Source organism: Rana temporaria, chromosome 13, assembly GCF_905171775.1.
Source record: "Rana temporaria chromosome 13, aRanTem1.1, whole genome shotgun sequence".
Lineage (NCBI taxonomy): Eukaryota > Metazoa > Chordata > Amphibia > Anura > Ranidae > Rana > Rana temporaria.
In genome coordinates, this window is record NC_053501.1 from 54,700,554 (window position 1) to 54,720,456 (window position 19,903).

The following is a 19,903-nucleotide window of genomic DNA, read 5'->3' on the forward strand; positions in this document are numbered from 1 at the left end:
CTGATGGTGTGTAGGCAAGACTGATGAAAGTTAGCTTCATCGAATATCCGACGAAAAAATCCATCGGCTTAGATTCCATCAGATATCCGATCGTGTGTACAGGGCTATACTGTATACTGCTAGTCAGGTGCATGGCGAAGATGGAATATACCAACCTGCAATCTCTTTGCCCGATGAGAATCGAATCTCATAGAAAGTCCTTACATTGATAGATGTACATGTGCCTGTAAAATATATCTTGATCCTCTTTTCCACCCCCAGGATGAAGGAAAATGAAGAGCGGTTTAGAATTCTGGAAAACGAACGGGCGTTCTACGTGTCTGAGTCTCAGGCCCTGCAGACCTCTCTAGTTGAACTTTCTGCTGAAAAGGAGCAAACAGAGCGAGAGCTTAAGGTAAAAACTCTGCTGGTACATTGTATATTTATAATACAATACATAAATTACTAAATGAATGGCATTAAAGTGGAGTTCCACCCATAAATATAACATTGCATCAGTATTTAAAAAAAAAAGTCATTAGTCCTTTACGAATTTTTTTTTTTTTTTTTTTTAGATGCCTTCAAAGTGTTGTTGCTAGGCAGAATAGTTAATCTTCCCACTTCCTGCACCTAGGTGCTTAATGCTTCCTAACCTACACCGCACAGACTCCTGGGAATGTAGTGGGTGTAACTTTCCAGGAGTCTGTGCACTCCCCAGTCTCAAAGAATCATGTGACTTGGACAGCAAAGGTGCTGAAACCTGATCTGACACTGCTTGTGCAGCACTGAGCATGTGCGAGATTTGCAAGGCTGAAATCCAGGAAGTCATACAGTCTGGCTTCATGATGCCCACACTTAAGATGGCCCCAGTCAATTTCTATTTTATAAAGTGTCTAAATGCTGTAACAACCTAACAAAAGGGACCTTAGTTTACAGACTAACTTTACTAGAATACATTAAGCTTGTGTATTACAGGGGTATTTATATTTAAAAAGTGAAATTGTGGCCGGAACTCCGCTTTAAATACGGACTATAAAAAAAAATCATGACATACTATATAAGAGAGAGTTCATACTCACAGAGTGCAGAGTTCAGGGGGGTTACACACAGAGTGCAGAGCTGTCACTTGTAATCACAGAAACCGGACGTCTCTGTTTATAAGTGATTGTGGTGAGCAGGCCCCCACCAAGGGTCTGAGCCAGAAGTGGTGGAACTGAGTTCCACCAAGTTCCCCCTGAAAAAAAGCCCTGTTTATATATATATATATATATATATATATATATATATATATATATATATATATATATATATATATATACCATTACCAACAATGGGGTATAATGCCCTCACACTGATACCAATGAATGGGTAAACTTTCTCCCAATGACACCAACAATGGGACATAATTTCTCCCAATTACACCAACAATGGGGCACAATTCCTCCTAATGACAGTGGCTGCGTTTGATGGGCAAAGTGGCTGCGTTTGATGGCACAGTGGCTGCATTTGATGGCACAGTGGTTGCGTTTGATGGCACAGTGGCAGCAATTGATGGGCACAGTGGCAGCGTTTGATGGTCCCAGTGGCAGCGTTTGATGATCACAGTGGCAACGTTTGATGGTCCCACTGGCAGCGTTTGATGGTCCCAGTGGCAGCGTTTGATGGTCCCAGTGGCTGCGTTTGATGGGCACAGTGGCTGCGTTTGATGGGCACAGTGGCTGCGTTTGATGGGCACAGTGGCTGCGTTTGATGGGCACAGTGGCTGCATTTGATGGGCAAAGTGGCTGCATTTGATGGGCACAGGCTGCAATTGATAGGGTTTTTTTTCCAGAATTTTTCAGTTTTTTTGCGTCCCCCCAAAAAACTTTGAGCACCAGCCGCCACTGGTTCCTATAATAGAATTACCGGTACAAGCACAGTATAGGTCTTTAGTGATCTCAGTACAATAAGATGTTTCACACTTCCCATACTGCTTTGTCGTACATAGGTGCAGTTAAAGGTGCAGTTAGACCTGGAAAGAAGGCTGCGAGAGGCAGAGGAAGCTCTACGAAGGCTGGAAGCAGGCCTGAATTCTACTATCCTAAACCAGGACAAGGGGGAGAAAATGAGGGCAGATGTCAGTCATCTTAAAAGTAAGTACAGTATAGTCATATGGTCCGGAAATGGGCTTTTGCTGTTTCGCCCTTTACTCTGGAATTCTGTTGAATAAATATATATATATTTTTTTACAAGATTCAGAAACAGGATTTATATAGATCAGAAAACATGAAATCTTCAGGGAGACATCAATTTCTGAGAAGATGTAACTTCCATCACCCATACCAGGCTTAATTATACATGAATCCAATAACCAATTCTATTTGAAAAAAGTGGAGAAAGCTTTGGTTTAAGTAGCAGAATAAAAAGTAAAGATCTGTGGCTGACAGCTAGTGGAAGATGTGTAAAGGCCTGCAAACATGAGTGTAATGCAAAGAAGCATTCTGGGAAATGTGGGTTGCTAGTATAGGAATTTGCTTAATTGCTCATTGTGGTCATTTAAGATCTCTAATTAATATACCGAGGTCAGATTACTATTCTGTTAACCTATTTGTGAGATTTACACTACTGTGTAAAAATAGGCCCAGACCCACGTACCTCGGCGCATCTGTAAGTCCGGCGTAGCGTAGCTCAGGTACACTACGCCGCCGTAACTTACATCGTATTTTACGCATCCACAAAGAATTTGCGCCGTAAGTTTCGGCGGCGTAGTGTAACTGTGTCGGCGTAAGGGCGCGCAATTCAAATGGATAAGATGGGGGTGTGTTTTATGGTAATTCCTATTGACCCCACGTAATTGACTTTTTTTTGTACTTACAGTTTTGGTGTCTTGCGCGGCGTCCATCGTCGGGTCTGGCGTCCTTCCGCGGCTTCGGATGTCCTCTTCGTCGGGTCCGGTGTCCTTCTGCGGCTTCGGATGTTCTCTTCGTCGGGTCCGGCGTCCGTTTGCGGCTTCGGGTGTCCTCTTCGTCGGGTCCGGCGTCCTTCTGCGGCGTCCTCGCGTCCTCCCCGCTCGTTTCCCGCGCCGAGTTTGAATACTGCGCCGACATATACAGAGCGCAGTACACTCGTGTATTGTCGGCAATGCTCGGCTACCCGCGCTGACGTCCTGTACATCCAGGACGTGAGCCGCGGAAGGAGCCGAGACTGCCCGACTATACCCGTGTACTGCGCTCGGTATATGTCGGCGCAGTATTCAAAACTCGGCGCGGGAAATCGGGTTTCGGCGTATACCGCGCACCCACGATTTTGCCCTGATTTTTAGGGCAAAAAAGTGCGCGGTATACGCCGATAAATACGGTACTTAACATTGCGTACGCCTCATAGAGCAGGGGTAACGTTACGCCGAAAAAAGCCTTACGTAAACGACTTAAAAAAATGCATCGGGCAGACGTACGTTGGTGGATTGGCGTATCTAGCTCATTTGCATACTCGACGCGGAAATCAACGGAAGCGCCACCTAGCGGCCAGCGTAAATATGCACGGCGTACTAAGACGTACGTCAGTCGGATCTAGCCCAGCTTCAGGCGTATCTTGTTTTGTGGATACAAAACAAAGATACGCCGGAGCATCCTAGAAGTTACGCGGCGTATCAATAGGTACGCCAACGTAACTTCTTCATGGATCTGGGCCACACTGTTTAAGGCAGACATTGAAACATGCTGTAAATTAAGAATGCTTTCAGAAATAGAAAGTGAAAAAGTCTTTCATATAAAGTGAGTCCGACTCCACACTGAGTAAGTAGCCTGCTTACCGGGTAACGGTGACCACTAAACAGTAGTCTCACCCAGCTCAGGAAAATCGGTCTCCCCAGGACCCTTAGTATTGTCTGCAACTGCGGTAAAAACTGGTAGTACTCAAAGACATAAAAAGAAATGCTCCCATAGTGCAGTATGTTGAACAGGATGAATTTAATAAAAACAAATAGATTGCACTTACAAAATAGAAGCCGTTCGATGGCGATAAAGCAGCAAGTCTTTAAAATGAAATCCACGGCGTCTTCATCAGCTTCAAGAATCACTTCACTTCCTATATTGTTTGCCCATCCGCCTCCTGTTGAAGAGAAGACTGAAGATAAACAGGAGGTGGATGGGCAAACAATATGTGAAGTGAAGCTGATGGAGACGCCGCAGTTTTGATTTTAAAGACATGCTGCTTTATCGCTATCTAACGGCTTCTATTTTGTAAGAAGTGCAATCTATTTGCTTTTATTAACCGCTTGAGGACCGCCGCATGACGATATACGTCGACAAAATGGCACGGCTGGACACAAGGGCATACATGTATGTCCCCTTTAAGATCCCAGCCATGGGTCGCGAGCGCGCTGCCCCCGGCACACTCGCGACCCGGTCCTCTTCTCCGTGACTGTCCCCGCGGGAACAGCGGACCCGATCGCCGCCGGTGTCCCGCAATCGGGTCACAGAGAGGAAGAATGGGGAGAGGTAAGTGTAAACGAACCTCTCCCCGTGCTTCCTAGTGAAACTGACACTGATCGTCTGTTCCCTGTCATAGGGAACGACGATCAGTGATGTCACACGCAAAGCCACGCCCCCCACAGTAAGAATCACACATTAGGGCACACTTAACCCCTACAGCGCCCCCTCCTGGTTAACCCCTTTACTGCCAGTGTCATTTTTACAGTAACCAGTGCATTTTCAAAGCACTGATCGCTGTAAAAATGACAATAGTCCCAAAATAATGTCAAAAGTGTCCACCATAATGTCGCAGTCACGATAAAAATCGCTGATCACCGCCATTACTAGAAAAAAAAAATTATTAATAAAAAAATGCAATAAAACTATCCCCTATTTGGTAGACGCTATAAATTTGGCGCAAACCAATTAATAAACGCTTATTGCTATTTTTTTTACCAAAAATATGTAAAAGAATACGTATCGGCCTAAACTGAGGGAAAAAAAATATGTCTTTTTTATATTTTTTGGGGGGGATATTTATTATAGCAAAAAGTAAATTGATATATTTTCAAAATTGTCGCTCTATTTTTGTTTATAGCGCAAAAAATAAAAACCTCAGAGGTGATCAAATACCACCAAAAGAAAGCTCTATTTGTGGGAAAAAAAGGTCTTCAATTTTGTTTGGGAGCCACGTCGCACAACTGTCAGCTAAAGCGACGCAGTGCCGATATGTAAAACGTGGCCTGGTCTTTAAGCTGCATAATGGTCCAGGGCTTAAGTGGTTAAATTCATCCTGTTCAACATTCTGCACTATGGGAGCATTTGTTTTTATGTCTTTGAGTACTACCAGTTTTAGCCGCAGTTCCAGACAATACTAAGGATCCTGGGGAGACCGATTTCCCTGAGCTGGGTGAGACTACTATTTAGTGGTCAGCGTTATCCGGTAAGCAGGCTACTTATCTGGGTGTGGAGTTGGATGCACTTTATATGAAGGACTTTTTCACGATTTCCTCCTCTGCGGTCTATTATCTATACCTACACAGATAGGTGTTATCCTCTTAAATTTCAATGAGATGCTGCTTTAGTTATTTTTCTTTATTCTCTATTTTCACTTGATAATTTGAAAATAATTTTTTATTAGCACTGCATCTACTTTGCATATTTTAAACTGAAAAATTATCCCTTGCAGTGGGGCTGCCCTACACTGCAAAGGTTAATAGCGCATTTTGTCTAGGGGAGCGATAAAACGACTTTTTTATTTATTCCCTAGGCATAAATGAGCAAATAACCCTTGCAATGCAGGCACAGTTCCACTGCAATGTCTCGTACACACGACCGGTTTTCCCGACGGGAAAACTGCCATGTTTGCTTTTTGTCGGGAAAACCGGGCGTGTGTATGCTCCATAACAGTTTTGCAGATGAGAAAACTGTTGCAAAAAATTAGAACCTGCTCTCTTTTTTCCCGTTGTGATTCCCGTCGGTCTTTTTCCCGTCACAAAAACCGCTCATGTGTATGCTTTTACGAGGGGAAAAAAAAACGTGCATGCTCAGAATCAAGAATTAGAAGGGAGCACTCTTTCTGGTAAAACTAGCGTTCATAATGGAGATGGCACATTTGTCACACTGTAACGGACTGAAAAGCGCGAAGACTGAAAAGCGCAAATTGTCTCTCACCAAACTTTTATTAACGAGGATCAGCAAAAGCAGCCCCAAGGGTGGCACAATTTGAATGGAACTTCCCCTTTATAGTCCTGTCGTACATGTTGTACGGCACCGCGCTTTGGTCGGGCGGGATTTGGCATGAACGTCTGTATGCAAGGCAGGCTGGAGAGGAATCACGTTGGGAAAAACTTTGGTTTTTTTTCCTGACAGGAAAGCCGGTCGTGTGTACGAGGCATAAGGGTCACTGTTTTATTTGTCCACCAGAGTTGTGCCTAAAGAAAAACTACAAAGAATGATTCCAGGCTTATGTGGCAGCAAATACTCTTCAGAGGACAGTAACACAGCCCAATTTCACTTCATTTATGTCTATTGTAATAAGTGACTTTTGCTACATGAATGAATAAATGAATGAATGACTTGTATAGCGCAACGCATGCGAACTGAATCGCCTCTGGGCGCTTTTTCCAGCCAGTATATGCTTGGCTGGTGCGGTCATTTTTACCCCGTAGGATCATGACACGCCAGGGACACACAGTCATACATATATATACTGGGCCAATTTGGACGAGATCCAATTTACCTACCAGCATGTCTTTGGAGTGTGGGAGGAAACCGGAGTACCCGGAGGAAACCCACGCAGACACAGGGAGAACATGCAAACTCCAGGCAGATGGTGTCGGGATTCGAACCAGCGAACCTTTTGCTGCTAGGCGAAAGTGCTACTCACTGCACCACTGTGCTACATAATGGGCCATATTCTTAGAGATCTCCGGCGGCGTAACGTATGTCCTTTACGTTACTCCGCCGCAAGTTTAAGTGGCAAGTGCCTGATTCCCAAACCACTTACCTGTAAACTTGCGGCGGCGTAGCGTAAAGTCCACCCGCGCAAGCACTCCTAATTCAAATGATCCTGGTAGGGGGCGTGGACCATTTAAATTAGGCGCGCTCCCGCGCCGATCGTAATGCGCATGCTCCGTCGGGTAAATTACCTGACGTGCATTGCGCTAAATGACGTCTCACGGACGTCATTTGTTTTGACGGTAACGTAAATGGCGTCCATCGCCATTCACGGACGACTTACGCAAACGACGTTAAATTTTCAAATTTTGACGCGGGAACGACGGCCATACTTAACATTGAGTACGCCACCTAGGGGGCATGTTTATCTTTACGCCGCGTATCGCTTACGGAAACTACGTAAAATCACTACGACGGGCAAGCGTACGTTAGAGAATCGGCGTGACTAGTCATTTGCATATTCTACGCTGACCGCAAAGGAAACGCCACCTATCGGTCAGCGTAGATATTGCAGCCTAAGATACAACGGCGCAGGCCGTCGTATCTTAGGCATGTTTAAGTGTATCTCAGTTTGAGAATACACTTAAACATAGGACGGCCTTAGAATCAGACTTACGTCAGCGTATCTGCTGATACGCCGGCGTAAATTCTTTGAGAATATGACCCAATATTTGCAGCAAATACAAAGCTCCCATATGCTCTCTATTCGGAGGCACTGTCCCTTATTTGAGACCAGAGTCCACTGTCCCTTGAGCAACCTCTGTCGCTCTTTTTGGTGTGATGTGTACATCTCTATACAGAATATACTATTTTACTACCAAAAGTATAATGCCACTCTAAACTTTTTTATCTAACTTCTATATCACCGTATTTACTGTTTTGAAATACCAATATAAAGGCAACATTTTGGTAAAAAACTTACTTCTGTGGTTTAGCCAATTATTTTCTGCATATTAGATATTTGTGGGGCCATGGCAAGGATGTGTCTTTTGCCTATATCCTGTGTGCTAAAAGGTGTCCATCTTTATCATTTCAGAAAGTGAGAAAGTATGCCAAATGTAAATGACCAACTTGTGTTATACTGTGGGCAGCTGGGATTCACCATCATCTGAGAAATGACATTATTATTTAGGGAGGTTGCTGAATTCAGTACAGAGATGTAGTCATTCTATAAGCTGTAATGCACCCGATCTTCCAGAAGATAGCCCCAGAGTACAGGAACAAATCAAACACTGGCTAAAGAAATAAAATGCAGCTTCTAGCAATGTCTACAGCTATTTTTACATTTCATCTGTTAGCATAATAATTCAGAAATACATTTCTCCTGACATATGATACCACAGTCATTTAAATATTACTTTTTCTTTGGGACAAACAAGACTCTGTTGATGGGATTGTCATTCAAAAATTAATTTTCTATTTTCATAAAAAAAAAAAAAAACACTTTAATTTAGTTGAACCAATAGTCACTTTAAAACAACTCGTGTTACTGTGGCTACAAAGTACTACATTTATTTTTTTATTTATCCCATTGACCACTTAAGATCCGGACCAAAATGCAGCTAAAGGACCTTGCCCCTTTTTGCGATTCGGCACTGCGTCGCTTTAACTGACAAGTGCGCGGTCGTGCAACGTGGCTCCCAAACAAAGTTGTCGGTCTTTTTTTTTCCACAAATAGAGCTTTCTTTTGGTGGTATTTGATCACCTCTGCGGTTTTTATTTTTTGCGCTATAAACAAAAATAGAGCGACAATTTTGAAAAAAATTCAATATTTTTTACTTTTTGCTATAATAAATATCCCCCAAAAATATATTCAAAAACATTTTTTTACTCAGTTTAGGCCGATACGTATTCTTCTACCTATTTTTGGTAAAAAAAAATCTCAATAAGCGTTTATCGGTTGGTTTGCGCAAAATTTATAGGGGATAGTTTTATTGCATTTTTATTAATTATTTATTTTTTACTACTAATGGCGGCGATCAGCTTTTTTTTTCGTGACTGCGACATTATGGCGGACACTTCGGACAATTTTGACACATTTTTGGGGACCATTGTCATTTTCACAGCAAAAAATGCATTTAAATTGCATTGTTTATTGTGAAAATGATAGTTGCAGTTTGGGAGTTAACCACAAGGGGGCGCTGATGGGGTCATGTGTTCCCTGAAGTGTGTTTACAACTGTAGGGGGGTGTGGCTGTAGGTGTGATGTCATCGATTGTGTCCCCCTATAAAAAGGATGACACGATCGATGCAGCCGCCACACTGAAGAACGGGGAAGCCATGTTTACACACGGCTCTCCCCGTTCTTCAGCTCCGGGGACCGATCGCGGGACTCCAGCGGCAATCGGGTCCACGCGTCCCGCGGTCCCGGTCACGGAGCTTCGGACCGGGTCGCGGGAGCGCGCCACGGGCGCGTGCTTGCGACCCACGGCTGAGTACTAGTACAGGACGTACCTGTACGTACATGTGCCCAGCCGTGCCATTCTGCCAACGTATATGTGCAGGAGACGGTCCTTAAGTGGTTAATGACAAGCCTCATTTACATGTGTGGTAGAGTTTACTTTCCCTCTGAATACAATCTGCAGTGGATAATTTTTCAGAGGTAGTTGATGTGCGGCTTGGAGGAGATACGTATGTAGCGTCCTGAGTGTCTGTTTGAACCGTTGATAGCCCGTATTACACACGGTTGCAGCGTGGTCCCCATTATTTGGATGGGTCCTATTTGGTGGTGCTTTTGCCTGCCAAAAAAGACTTGTATTAATGTTACCACGCTGAAACCATGACAATGTGTACTAACAAGGCTACTGGCTGTGTCAACTTGCAGCTCGGCAACAGGGAGTGGCAAAAACGTGGATCAACCCTTGAATAATACAAATACGTTAAAATAAAAATAGAAATAAAATGAACAAATCCCAATTCCTCCCACCACCAGCACAGGGTACTATTGTACTTTGTAGTATATTATATTATGCACACTCTCTAGCTTTACATCTCACCATCTTCTTCCTACTTTTATTGACCTTTCCTGTAGTGTGTAGTCAATAATTGCACACCCCACACCCTGTGCAGTGTACTTAGACATGGCGATTGGCTACTCATATACTGAGTACTGCATTTTGCGATTGCATGGGGAGTGTGAGGCCTCGTACACACGATCGGTTAAACAGAGGACAACGGTCTGATGGACCGTTTTCATCGGTCAAAACCGATCGTGTGTGGGCCCCATAGGTTATTTAACCATCAGTTAAAAAAAGCAAACTTGCTTTAAATTTAACCGATGGATTCCTAACCGATAGGTCAAAACCGATCGTTAGTAGACACAACTATCAGTTAAAAATCCACGCATGCTCAGAATCAAGTCAACGCATGCTTGGAAGCATTGAACTTCGTTTTTTTCAGCACGTCGTTGTGTTTTACGTCACCGCGTTCTGACACGATCGTTTTTTTAACCGATGGTGTGTAGGCGCGACGGACCATCAGTCAGCTTCATCGGTTAACCGATGAAAACGGTCCATCAGTCCGTTCTCATCGGATGGACTGATCTTGTGTACGTGGCATCACACGTTCCCTCCATACCTGAAGGTGTCAAATTTTAAAGTGGGGAACTAGAGGGCATGCAGCAGGACCACTAATAAGGTAATGCAGCTAAAGGTGCCTTGTGATTGGACTCAAGTTTATCTTTAATAGGCAGTCTACTGAATAAAGCATTGGGGTGGTGGTGATGGTGGAATTGATGTAATTGCTGTTTTTTTTAACCTTCCTTTAGAATTCTTTGAAGACTGTATCAGAAATTCAGAGATTGAAGCAATGAAGCCTGTGATTATGAAAAACTCCGTATATGTGCCCCGAGCTGCCACCAGGCGAATCAAAAGTTGTCGTTTTCACAACCAACGACCCAGTCTCTCTCGATGTGAGTTAAGAACTTTGTCACATGTGTTTTCCCTCTAGTGACTGTCCTGTGTAACTAACCAAAGCAATATTTCCATTCAGAGCAAACACATTACATCTCAGCATGCTCTGCAAGCCAGGGTGCCCTATTAACATTTCATGACTATACTCAATAACAAGAGTTAAATTGCTAAAACAGATTGCTTTGATTATTAGTAAGCACTCCCAGAAATGAATTTGAAATAAACAATAACTATTTTACAGGGTCAACTTATTTGTTTTATACTTCATGGTAATGTGCATTGCATTAAGGCAAGTACACCGCAATGCAAGTTAGAACATTGACACGTGTAGCATTTCACTGCAATGCATAGAGCATTGGGGTTCTTTTTAGAATGAATGGAACCAAATCGCACCAATGCATGTACCACACATTTCTGCACATTTCGCTAGCCTAAAAATTACCACAGTGCTATAGTGTGCATGGGCGCTTATAGTTTTTAAATGTCATGAAAAATTTAACCTTGTTTCTTAAATAGTTCATCAAAATATTTAGGGAAAAAATGGTGATATTACTATTAGGCCCCTTTCAGACGGACGGATAGAATGGTGCTTTTAGCTGCGGATTTTCTATTTTTCTACCGCAGCTAAAAGCACACAATGTTTTCCTATGGCCCCATTCACACACAACGTTTGCGTGCGATTTCGTTACATGCGGTTTGGTGCGAATAGAAAAAATAGAATTGAATGCGTCCAGGTGCAATGTAGCGCAGCTATATGCACATAACCGCAGGTAATCGCAGTCTTTTTTGTCAACTGCGGATAGCAGCGTTGGAAAAAAAAAGAACAACAGGAAGCACATCATAATCCCAAAAAATAAAAAGGGTTGCTATGGAAATGAATACCGCAGCTAAACGCGACCGCAACTAAACGCGACCGCAACTAAACGCACGTAAACGCATGTAATCGCAATGTGCAAATGCAGCTAATCGCAGTGCCTGGAGCCTTGAATTTCACAAAACATTGGTAGTGCTTTTTACTTCGGCAAAACAGCCGTCCGTCTGAAAGGGGCCTTATTATTATTATACAGGATTTATATAGTGCTAACAGTTTGCACAGCGCTTTACAACATGAGGGCAGACTGTATACAATTCAATACAGGAGGAATACTGCTAAAATAATAATAAATAATATTACAAACAAGACGATGATGATGGTAATAATAATTGTAATTATTATAGAAAATATGTGTTATGTTATATCATGCAGCTCTGGATCTTGTCATTATATTTAGATTTTTATAGTAAATGTGCCTCGACTCTTTATTAGAGAGTTTCAAACTAGTATACTGGTCACACCAGGTATGAATATAGCACTTATATATTGTATTTTTTTTTAATAATCTAAATATTTCGTTAAATGTATTTGAATCAAGTATACTTTCATTTGATGTATGCATATATAAGTATATAATACAGCAGTTATGTACATTACTGTATCCTTGTTAAAATTATGCAGAGAGCCACATCGAAGGAAGCTGAGAGGCACGCGTGGCTTCTAAAGAACTGGTTGAGAACCATTGTTTTCTTGTACTTTAGTTGTTATCATTTGGAACTGGTTCATACATTCAATTTTAAAGCTGCCCATGCATTAAGAGTTCAGGTGACCAGTGCCGATCCTGACCTCCCTGGGGCCCTAAGCAAAATTACATGTCACATTAAAGTTGAGAAGCTGGGGAGGGGCTGCCGACAGTGACATGTCACATTAAAGTTGTAAAGTTGAGAAGCGGGGGGAGTGGGTGTTCCGCTGTCGGAAATGACATCTTACATTAAAGTGAGAAGCGGGGGGTGCTGACTTCTTACCTCTTCTCCCATGCAGCAAGCGAGTTGAGAAGCGGGGTGAGGGGCATAAAATGACTTCTCACCAGGCGGGGGCTTCTAGTAATTTGGGGGGCCCTAAGCGGCTTGCATAGTGAGCCTATAGGGCGGATCGGCCCTGCAGGTGACTATCAGTGGTAAGGCCAAATCCGATAGATATATGTAATACACTCCAATACCACTAGTAGATAATTGCACCTTCTATTCTGGCTGTTTAATGTTCAAGCAGATCTATCTGAAATTTAAGTGTCAACAGTGGTTTATTTGTTGGCCAGTAATCAACAAAAAAGCTTTAATACCCCTGATTCAGGTGCCTCCATGATAAAATATTACTGCAGGAGTTGATTCAGAAAAACTTCATAGACTCTGTACATTACAAAACATAAATCTTGGCAGTTTCTGTAGACAATCATTGGGTTTTATTTGCTGACATAGCTGATGGCTTATTTATGTGCCAATACACTTAGGCCCCTTTCACACGGGGCAGATCAGTAATGATCCACCTCCGTATGCTTAGCGGGGATCGCTCCGTTGATCCCCACTGAGCCGGCAGATGACAGGGAGGTCCCCGCACACTGTGCAAGGACCACCCTGTCTTTTCTCCGCTCTCCCCTATGGGGGGATCGGATGAACACAGACCATATGTCAGTGTTCATCCGATCCGCAGACGGAAGGAAAAATAGGGTTTTCTTCCATCTGCAGAATCGGATCATTGCGGAGGCGGACGAGATCGGGTGTCAACGGATGTTCATCTGCTGACACCCGCAATCTCATAGGGACCAATGTATGTCCCTTTTTCATCCGCAAACGGATGGATGAAAAAGCGGACATACGGTCCGCAGGTGTGAAAGGCACCTTAGTCTGTAACACATTTAATAAATGAAGGATGGGAGGGGTGAATCTGTGCCACATCATCTGCATAATGTTGCTGGAAATGCATGTGCAATATGGGGGCTCAATAAACTATACAACAGTTTTTTGAATAGGTTCTGTTAGATGGAATAGAAAGAGCTATGGCACGTTATAGATCACGTTTTGCCTAACTATATTATGTAGTTTAAAGGAAAAAAATAGGGGGTGAGTGGCGCTGCCGCCCACTGGGATAGTGGTGTGGTACTTAAAGTGCACCTAGCACTTTGAGTACCACACCACTATCCCAGTGGTTGGCAGCGCCACTCACCCCCCTTTTTTTTTATTCTTTTATATACCACAAATACCTAGACCCTGGTCTCAGGGACTTTGAGGGGAGGCAGCAGCTGATTCACGTCCTGAGCGTGGACATATTTAACTATTACTATATTATGTAGTTATTAAGTTCCAATATCCATTAGCTTACCCTCACTGTAATGGGCTGTTTTTTATTATTCTAATAAAAATAACCAGTATTACTCTCAATGTATTCTAATTCGATTTCAGGTTACGAGCAGGAGTTAAACTTCACATTCTCATACCCCAATTTAGCCAGAAGCAATGAGTCCCCCCTTCAGTGAATACTGTACCAGTTCTGGGATTTGAAGCAATGCATGCACAGGATAAGCGAATTAAAGGGTGGTTATCCTCCAATAATATCTGCTTGCAGCCTTACGAATTCATGGCTTTTAGGAGATTTGATAGGATTTAGAGCACCAGGGCTCAATCGTGGTACAGTATATGCTGTGACTTCTCTCTCTCTTGCTTGACAGCAGCAGGCAGTGACCTTGACAGGTGGGTGCACAACAGGCCTTAGGCAGGAAAGAGTAACCCTTTCCATGCCAGCGCTTGCTTCAGTACTTTCATTCACTCCACCACTGGTACCATCCTTCAGTTTAAAACGTTGCTGTCATCGATTGTTTTTGTAGAACAGAGTGAATATGTGATGTAAATCAGCAATAGTATCAACCTACATATCATGTCAGACTTGTCACCAAAATGCCTTCTCTTCTATTGTTTTACTTTCCCAGCCGTTCCTTAATATGTATGCTAAGCAAGTAAAAAAAAACACTCATTCAGCACAAATTGTTAGAGTGCAAGGAGAACATTAGCATTAAAGCTTCGATGAATAATTATTGAATTACAGCATACAATTTAAACATCAATTCTATTTTTTTTGTTTGTTGGTGTTTAGAGGTTCTATTTATGATCAGATCAGTAGTTTGCTTTTTTGTTAATGAATGTGAAATAATCCAAGGAAATCAAATTTGTAGATTTGTAGATTTTGCCACTTTTCATCTTTTTTTTTTGTCACCAGGAAAGAAGTAAGAGAAAATCTGTAAGGCCTCGTACACACGATAGGATAGCCAGAGGACAACGGTCTGAAGGACCGTTTTCATCAGTCAAAACCGATCGTGTGTGGGCCCCAACTTTGGTTAAAAAAATAGGAACTTGCTTTAAAATTTAACCGATGGACGCCTAACCGATAGGTCAAAACCGATTGTTAGTATGCAAAAGCATTGGTTAAAAACCAGCGCATGCTCAGAATCAAGTCGACGTATGCTTGGAAGCATTGAACTTCGTTTTTTCAAGCACCTCGTTGTGTTTTACGTCACCGCGTTTTGACGCGATCGGTTATTTAACCTATGGTGTGTAGGCGTGACGGACCATCAGTCACCTTCATCGGTTAACCTAAGACAACGGTCCTTCAGACCGTTGTCCTCTGGCTATCCTATTGTGTGTAAGAGGCCTTAGAGATAGGCAGCAATAAAGCAATTTGTAGGTAGAATAAGGGTAGGCTAGAGCCCCCAACATATTTTATTGCTGTCTGGGTCCCTATTGGACACTTCCTATCCAAGTGACACTGTTGTCACCCAGAGAGAAAGTGAGGAGAATCTCACCAGCGAATCTACAAAGAATAACAAGAATAACCCTTTCCTATTGTTCTGTTGGTTGGAGTTGTGGAGGAAATGTAGTGTTTTATTTCATTTTTTTCAATGTAAAAATTTCTTTATCAATGTGTGCTATTGTAGTAAAGCAAACCTTGTTTCCATGTACAGTTTGTAAACATATACAGTATGTACATAGGGGCAGCCATAGTTGCTTGCTGCATATGCAGGTTTTGCTAATCCTCATAATATTTTAAGTCTATCTGACATGGTCTGTCTGAGTCTTGTCAGTCTTCTGTGATTTGAAACAATAATATACTCCTGACCAAAAGCCATTAGGTCTAGACTGCCAAGGTTTTGGATCATATATTTGAGATCTTGATTGGTACTTTTTGTTTGTGGCAAGTAAGAAGGAATTATTTTTATCAATAATGATGTGATCTGGTAATGCAGACGTGTGCTATTTTTATTTATGTGAGGTTTTAACCATAGGTCCACTTTAATTATTCATTTTCAAAGTTGTTCTTGACTAATTTTGGGGTACGTGTCTATTTAATTGCCTTGTGGTAACATCCAGCCTCATTTCAAGTTCACTTTCTTCGTGAACTGTAGGATTTGTTAATAATTGGTGGTAATCTACACTATCCTCTACGTTTGCACTATTATGTGTACCACTGACTGTCTCAAAACCTCACAAAATAATAGGTTCCCCCTATGCTAAATAGGTATTTGGGTGTTAGAGCTTGAACTACGTGTGATGGGGCTCCATAGTAAACCAAGAAAGGAGCCTGAGGCCCCATACACACCATAGAATCCATCCGCAGATAAATCTCAGCAAATGGGTTTCAGCGGATAGATCCTATGGTGTGTACACGCCAGCGGATCTTTTTCCGCGGATAAATCTCCCCTGGGATGGATTTCCAGCAGATGGATATTTGCTGACATGCACAACATATCCATCTGCTGAAGTCCATCCCAACGGATGGATCCGCTGGTCTGTACAGACTCACCGAATCCATCCGTCCGAAGGGATCCCCCGCATTGCTTCGCAATGATTTAACACATGCGTGGAATTCCTTATATGACAGCGTCGCGCCCGTCGTCGCGTCATAATCGCGGCGACGGCGCGACACGTCATCGCCAGAGGATTTTGGCGCGGATTTCAATGCGATGGTGAGTACACTCCATCGCATTAAAATCTGCTGAAATCCTCGAGAGGATTTATCCGCGGAAACGGTCCACTGGACCGTATCCGCGGATAAATCCTCCCGTGTGTATGGGGCCTCAGTCTCACCCAATCCCATCTGAAAGACATTTCTTCTAGTGATACAAAATCAAATAGTTTACATAGCAAGTATATGTACTATAGATGTCCCAAAAGTTTATATAGATTCAATTCATCCAAATGAATCTGTCATCATAAATCACCATGCAGCCAGACAGCTCCGGACACCCTCTGCTTTCAAGCCCAACAGCAGTTGTATTGTCTGCCGTGACTATAGTTTGAACCTTGTTATCCAAAATAGTCATTTTTAGTTTCAACAGACCATAGCTTTTGGTTCCACAACACCTATGGCTTATCTGAGTGTTATGCTGCGTACTACAGATGTTGGAATTTTGTTAAAACACTGCAAGCAATGTTCCTTTGTGATGATTCTTCCTTGTAGACCATGTCTGGGGAAGTATTGCTGAACAATATAACAGTGCATCGCTACTTTTAAACCAGCTAAGCCTGCCTTGATGTCCTTTGCAGTGAAATTGGCACTTGACTTTGCATCCTGAACCCTAACCAGTCTATAGGGAGTTCTCTGGAGCCTTATGCCGTGTACACACGGCCACTACATTTTTTTCAACCCGATTCTTGCTAAGCCTGCCTTGCATACACATGATCGTGAAAAAAAAAATGCTCGAGCAAAGCGCGGTGATGTACAACACGTACAACGGCACTATAAAGTTCCATTCGGATGGCGCCACCCTTGGGGCTGCTTTTGCTGGTTTTGTGTTAGTAAAAGTTTGGTGAGAGACGATTCGCGCTTTTTAGTCTTCGTGCTTTTCAGTCTGTTACAGCGTGATGAATTTGCTATCTCCATCACGATAGTTTTACCAGAACGAGTGCTCCCGTCTCAAAACTTGCTTCTGAGCATGCACGTTTTTTTTACGTCGTTAAAGCCTACACATGACCATTTTTTGCGAACAGGAAAAAAAGGTACCGTGAAAAACGACGCGAAAAAATAGAACATGTTCTAAAAAAAAATTTTTTTATTATTTTTATTGATTTTGACAATATACAAAACAACAACAAAAAAAAGGAAAAAGGCACTCGACCGAGCAAAACACTGGGCCGGTGAGAGGCCAACATGGCCTAATTATACAACCCGTAATGAAAATAAACACCCTAACCCTCCCTCCTCTCCCACCCTTTTGCTCAGCTCCCACTCTCCCTCCCATGAAACCACCGGAAAATCGCCAGATGCCCCGCCTCCCATTCCTCCCCAGGATTCAAACATGTCACCCCACATCACCCGACCCTACCCACTATCTGAAGTGTTGGAAGTTCCAAAAGCGCAAATCAGGTGCCTCCGGCTTGCGCCATTTTAACAGAATGGCCTTCCGTCCATAGAACAAAAGGATGTTAAGCAGTCTAAAAATTTTAATGGCCATTTTTCATGTCATGAAAAATGCTCTGGAGCCCACACATGATAGTTTTTAATGACATTAAAAAAAAAAAACGGTCGTGTGTACGCGGCATTACACACATTTTTTTGATTTGAACAGTTCCTTGTTTCTTTTTGGCACTATTGGATACTTCAAGCTGGACAGTTCAGATATCTTCATATAGCTTTTCTCTTTCTTTTTGGCACTATTGGATACTTCAAGCTGGACAGTTCAGATATCTTCATATAGCTTTTCTCTGTTGTGCATGAGCCTTTATTTTAGTTCATTGCGTTGCATGATTAGTCAAGCAAATGGGTGTTGAATGTAAATAAGGTTCCAAAAGTCAAAGAAGGAAATCATCTTCAGGATTATATTTCTCTGAAATGAAGGCCCAACAAGTCATCTAAATTACAAAAAATATAATGAGTAGATGAACTGGAGGAATGCCCAACTGTTTGCACAAACCACATATGGCTTAACTCACAAAACATAATGCATGTGTTATTTTCATTACCATGTACACAAAGCCCATGCAATCCTTGCTCTGATGGGAATAGAACCCAGGTAGCCAGTACTGTATAGTGCTATCTACCAAGTCATACATTTAAAATGTACTATAAGCCTTTAGTCAAAAAAGAGATTTGATTAGACCAATTCCCTGTAAAGGCACAGTACAGTCAAAGAGCAATCATTGCATGGAAGTGATGCTGCATTGTTAATATATTGCCGCAAGTATTTAGATGCACCCCAATTGCATCTTTATTATTAGGATTCTCATTTTCTCTTTCAGTGAGGCACTCGCATTCCTTCTTGATGTCTCCGGATGAGATGAATGACTTCCAGAGTCTAAAAGAGGCTGCCAGAAATTTAGGCAGGGATAAACATTTCCGAGAAACTATCTATCAGATCATCACACAGAAAGAACCTTCCCAGGAACATGAGAAGTAACTGCCGATTCCCTGACTCGCAGCTATAGCGTCATAGAGCTTGGGTTCTCCCTTTAGATCATTTTCGGGATGAACCTGTAAGTGTCACATACTACTTACACAATTATATATTATATATGAAGTTTAAAGCGACCACGTCACTATACATGAATACCTGAAAAGAAGGATACAAGCACTTGTGGGAGTGAGAGAGTGCTCCCCTGCAGCTCTCACTGGTTCTTCCTACTGACCTGCACGTCACGTCAAAGTCTTGTTCTGATGTGGAAGTCAGCAGGAGGAACCATTGAGAGCTGCAATGGTCCCAGCGGATCAGCACTCTCATGCCTTGTACACGGTATTCACGACGAGAGAAAACTGCCATTTTTTATATTGGTCGTGAAAACCGGTCGTGTGTATGCTCCCTAGCAGTTTTTTCGCCAAAAAAACTGCCCGCAAAAAAAAAAAAATTTAAGTCAGCTCTCTTTTTTTCTCGTCGTGTTTCCCGTCAGTCTTTTCCTCGTCGCGAAATACAGTTGTGTGTATGCTTTTCCGAGGGGAAAAAAAACATGCATGCTCAGAATTAAGTATGCAGCCCAAAGGGTGGCGCCATTGGAAAGGAATTTCCCCTTTATAGTCCCGTTGTACGTGTTGTACGTCACCGCACTTTGGTCAGAAGTTTTTTTGCATGAACGTGTGCATGCAAGTTAGGCTGGAGAGGAATCACGTCAGGAAAAACTTTGTTGTTTTTCCTGCCGAGAAAAACGGTCGTGTGTACGAGGCATCAGAAGTGATGGTTTCCCTACAGACTTATAGCCAGATTCAGGATGGCGAGCGCATACTTGCGGCGGCGTAGCTTAAGGCATTTAAGC

General features: G+C 42.6%; 1 protein-coding gene across 1 annotated transcript in view; it reads left to right on the plus strand.

The window, feature by feature from the left end:
* Positions 1 to 19,445, plus strand: part of PLEKHD1 (pleckstrin homology and coiled-coil domain containing D1) — a 50,537-nt gene extending 31,092 nt beyond the window's left edge. Inside the window, exons 10-13 of the mRNA XM_040332629.1 lie at positions 262 to 394; positions 1,967 to 2,111; positions 10,657 to 10,800; positions 18,899 to 19,445. Coding sequence (XP_040188563.1) covers positions 262 to 394; positions 1,967 to 2,111; positions 10,657 to 10,800; positions 18,899 to 19,056 — 580 coding nt within the window. The 3' untranslated portion in view covers positions 19,057 to 19,445. The remainder of the gene's footprint in view (positions 1 to 261; positions 395 to 1,966; positions 2,112 to 10,656; positions 10,801 to 18,898) is intronic.
* Positions 19,446 to 19,903: the final 458 nt, after the last annotated feature.